The sequence below is a fragment of the Egretta garzetta genome, unplaced genomic scaffold (genome assembly GCF_000687185.1).
Source record: "Egretta garzetta isolate BGI_Z169 unplaced genomic scaffold, ASM68718v1 scaffold215, whole genome shotgun sequence".
In the NCBI taxonomy this organism is placed as follows: Eukaryota; Metazoa; Chordata; class Aves; order Pelecaniformes; family Ardeidae; genus Egretta; species Egretta garzetta.
In genome coordinates, this window is record NW_009259719.1 from 1,358,492 (window position 1) to 1,362,683 (window position 4,192).

The 4,192-nt window shown below is 52.6% G+C and overlaps 1 protein-coding gene across 1 annotated transcript in view; it reads right to left on the reverse strand.

Annotated features, from left to right (window-relative positions):
- Positions 1–47: 47 nt before the first annotated feature.
- PLXNA1 (plexin A1) overlaps positions 48–4,192 on the reverse strand; it is a 109,596-nt gene continuing 105,451 nt past the window's right edge. The window contains exons 30-31 of the mRNA XM_009639304.1: positions 3,978–4,128; positions 48–143 (exon numbers count right to left, since the gene is read on the reverse strand). Coding sequence (XP_009637599.1) covers positions 48–143; positions 3,978–4,128 — 247 coding nt within the window. The remainder of the gene's footprint in view (positions 144–3,977; positions 4,129–4,192) is intronic.

Sequence of the window (4,192 nt, forward strand, 5' to 3'; positions counted from 1 at the left end):
CCTGCCGCCTCCGCTGCCCGGGATGCTGGCACCGCGCCGCCGCCTTCTCAGCTGCTTAAGGCCATTGTGTCGATCGCCTGCTCCAGCTTACTCCTCAGCCGCTGCCTCCGGGCCTGCTCGTCCTTCTCCAATGCAGCTAAAATCTGGGGAAGAGAGAGAAGAGAGGGTGAGGAGATGCCCTCCTGCCCAAAGTGGCTCCTTGTTGCCCATGGCCGCACTGGCTCATTGACCACATCAGGGCATGGGGATGTGGCCCCATGGGAAGGGGCATGCATTCGTTCCCGTCCCTAATGGGGCCAGGAAAGGGCCAAAGGAGGGCAAGGTGGAGGACACTGCCCTGAGTGCTGCCACCCCACAGGCAGAGTCTCCCAGGACCCCCAAGGGGCTGCAGGAACATCAGGACCCTGCTTAATACTAATGAGAAGCCAACCTGCACATGGGGAAATGAAGAAAACGAACATCCATCATCAAATGGAAGGTGAACCCCAGAACCAAGACAACGACACCTTCCTGCCGTGTCTGTGACTCCAACAAACTTTTACCATCCTAGGGAAGCAGGGGCTGCGTTTCAGAGACCACAACCAAGCCCTGAACTGGTTCCATGAGCACAAAAAAGACCACATCCACGAGGCTTCAGCTGCCGCCAGAGGTAAAACCCTGCTCATCTTTCCCCAAGGTGGACAATGGGGGGGCACTGAGGTGACGGAGGGGGACACCAGCTCGATGCACCAGCAAAGCCTGCCTCGCTGGCAGCCCTCAGTCCTGTGCAAGGGGTACACCCACAGAAATCCCCTTTCTCTAAACAAGCTGCTGGCCGCGATGGCACATCGCGGGGTGGAAGGACGGTCCCCTGCCCTGGGCTGGATGCGGCCATGCCCTCAGGGCTGGGGAGGGACTGGCGGCAGCGGGAGGGTGGAGGTCAAGGCTCAGAGTGGGGAGAAGGCAGTAATGAAGGGGCAGTTGCCCTCCCAGCAGCCAGAGTCTCATCTCACTAACATCATGCCAGCAGAGCAGAAAAGCTGATTTAAAAAAACAAACCTGACAGAAATCTCATCTCCTCGGGTGAGCTAGTTGAGAGAGCAAATTTTTTTGCAATTAAATATCAAGGCATCCGTCAAAGGGGACTTGATTAACCATTTCATTGGCTGCATAATTGGAAACAAACTGTTGTATAATTAATAGACTTACTAGGAGGCAGGCAAAGTCCATCAGGAGCCCTACAGGTAACTTCTTAATGGGGAATCAGCTCCCTTTGATTAAGAGCCGCTGCAGTGCCAGCGGGTTGCGGAGCGGCGCGCAGGGCGTGCTGTGCAGCATCCACCACGCTGCCATGCAGAAGCCTCCGGCCACTGACGGGCCCTGGCTCTCCGCCAGGCTTTTTTGGGACAGGACCAGGCTGGTCCCTCTGCCTGCTGGGGCAGCAGGAGAAGCCCGATGGGGAATCTATTCCCAAAGGAAGGGGGAACGCTGCATCTCAATGCCGGCATCAGCTCCTGCGGAGGGGAAGATTCACCAGCGCGAGCCGGGCACATCTGATTTACCTCCCCTGGCAGCAGCGACCCTGGGCTGCAGCTGGACCCGTGAGAGCTCATAGATTCTGCCACAAAACCTGCCGCTGGGGACACTCCCCTGCCATCCATCTCCACAGCCGCTGTCGGCCGTCACGCTACACGTGGTATAAAATAACTATAACAACACTCATGCAGAAATCAAAACCCCACATGCCTGAAAGGTGGCTGAGCTGGAACCAGATGAGATTGGTCTCAGAAGTGGAAGAGGAGCCTACTCTCCCCACCCACCTCCTCCGCCTCTCCCAGTAAGACAGCTGTGTATCCTGGGATGCTGAGGTGTCGAAAGATTCACAACCTGCCCCTGCATTTATTTGCTCCTCTGTCATCTCAGCCTTACAGGAACAACGCAGTCAAAAGAAACCTGTGCCAAGCACAGAGAGACACCCAGGTTTGTCACCTGCTGTAAGGAGCTAGGACCACTGATTACCAAGATGCAAGTACCCAAATGAAAATTAATTATGATTTTCATTCACAGCCAATGACAGCATATTACTGCACTGAACAACAGGAAAAATTATTCTCTCCCATTTTGCATCAAAGAGGGTGCAATCGGGCTGCATATAATTGTGCTTAATGAATGAAAACAAACAAAGGGAACAGCTGCGATTTATTAATCCCATTACAAATAATAAAAGAAGTTCCTGAGAGCTGTGAACACACTTGTGAGGCTCGGAGAGCGGGAGACAGCAAGACACTCAACAGATGTCAGGCTGCTGTTAGTGGGCAAGAAGAGGACCTGTGCCCCTAAAGAACAGAGACCACTGATTACCAAGATGCAAGTACCCAAATGAAAATTAATTATGATTTTCATTCACAGCCAATGACAGCATATTACTGCACTGAACAACAGGAAAAATTATTCTCTCCCATTTTGCATCAAAGAGGGTGCAATCGGGCTGCATATAATTGTGCTTAATGAATGAAAACAAACAAAGGGAACAGCTGCGATTTATTAATCCCATTACAAATAATAAAAGAAGTTCCTGAGAGCTGTGAACACACTTGTGAGGCTCGGAGAGCGGGAGACAGCAAGACACTCAACAGATGTCAGGCTGCTGTTAGTGGGCAAGAAGAGGACCTGTGCCCCTAAAGAACAGCTCATCAATGCCACACAGTGCCCCCCTGCTCTCACCCAAGGCTTGGAGGATTTATTTAAGGCTTAAGGGACTTTTAGGCTGGAGGAAGTGAGCACTTGATGATCACTGAGGGATGATGGCTGGCCCACAGCAGATCTAGATCCTCCAAGGCTGCTCTTCCACTCTCGTGGTAGCCACAGAGCTGTTGTACAGAATGTGAAACCCCCAAAACCCTTCATGGCCAACTCATCACACAGAGCTATGGGGGCCTCCTGGATGTGCCATCCCAAGTCGTTTGAGGAGTGGCACAGAGGTCCCACCAGCATGGTCATCAGTACCTGGCCACCAGCTGCACGGTGACCACCGTGTGGCACCTTCGCAAGCACCATGGTTTCCTCCCAGTCCTGCAGGCAAGCCAGGCCCTCCTCCTCCTCCTCAGTCCTGCAAAGCACCTAGCTCCACAAGGATTTTGGCCACCATGGTCCCAATGCAGACCTTAGACCCAGAGGCCAGGTCTGCTATGACCTGCCCATGGACTCCCTGAATTCCCACCTCAAAGAGGCGCTGGGAGATGGCTCTCAGGAGGGTAAGATGGGGACCCTGTTTCCTCCCCCTGCAGGTTGAAAGGCCGTCTCTCCCCAGCTCTCTCCAAGCAAGGAGATGTTCTGGCACTCTGTCACCCAAATAAGCCACCACTCAAACACAATCGTCAGTCCCCTTTATTGGGACAATAAAACCTATACTATCATGTTATATGTATAGATCCACATTTTACTGTAGTTACATATTTTATTGCTTTAATAAAAAGATGCGGCGGGTGGATCTGAGTGGTGCTTTATGAAATTAATTTGTATAAATTACAACAGAGGGGGTTTTAACCATTCTTACTGATGTTCACAAAGCAAGCCCTAAAGAGGCCACCACATCCTCTAGCATCCCTGGGGAGCAGAGGCAGACGCTGCCTGTACAATCACACAGTATTGGTACCGCCGCGGTGCCAGGTCGGTGGTGGTGGGCAAGGGAGTCACACTGAGATAACGCCACGAACTCTGCAGCCCTGCAGAGCTCATGTGCCAAATGTATAGAAAGGTGTTTCCCACACTACTCACTACAGAAAACACGGGGCATGAAGCACTGCCTACACCAGTGCCCAGCTCCATGCCTCCCAAACCTTTCCTTCCCCACCAGCCCAAGCACAGACATGGACTACATTGTTCTCTCCTGCATTTCACAGGATGCTTTTGTATACACAAAAGCAGGGGGCTGCAGAAATGCGGGCAAAGGGATGCAGCTCGCAGCCCAGGCTTGACTCCCCATCACCATGTCTTACCTCGTCCTTGTACTTGGTGATGTAGGAGTAGATCTCGTGCAGCGCGCTCATACTGTTGAACTGGCTGAGGTGTAACCGCGACTGCTCCGCCAGGTATGCGCTCATGTCCTGGTCACTGATCGCTGGCATTTTAGCTATATCTGCATAATATCTGCAGGGGAGAAAACAGAAGAGCAGGTCAGAAATAGGGACAGACAGAAGGGGACAAGCCCCTG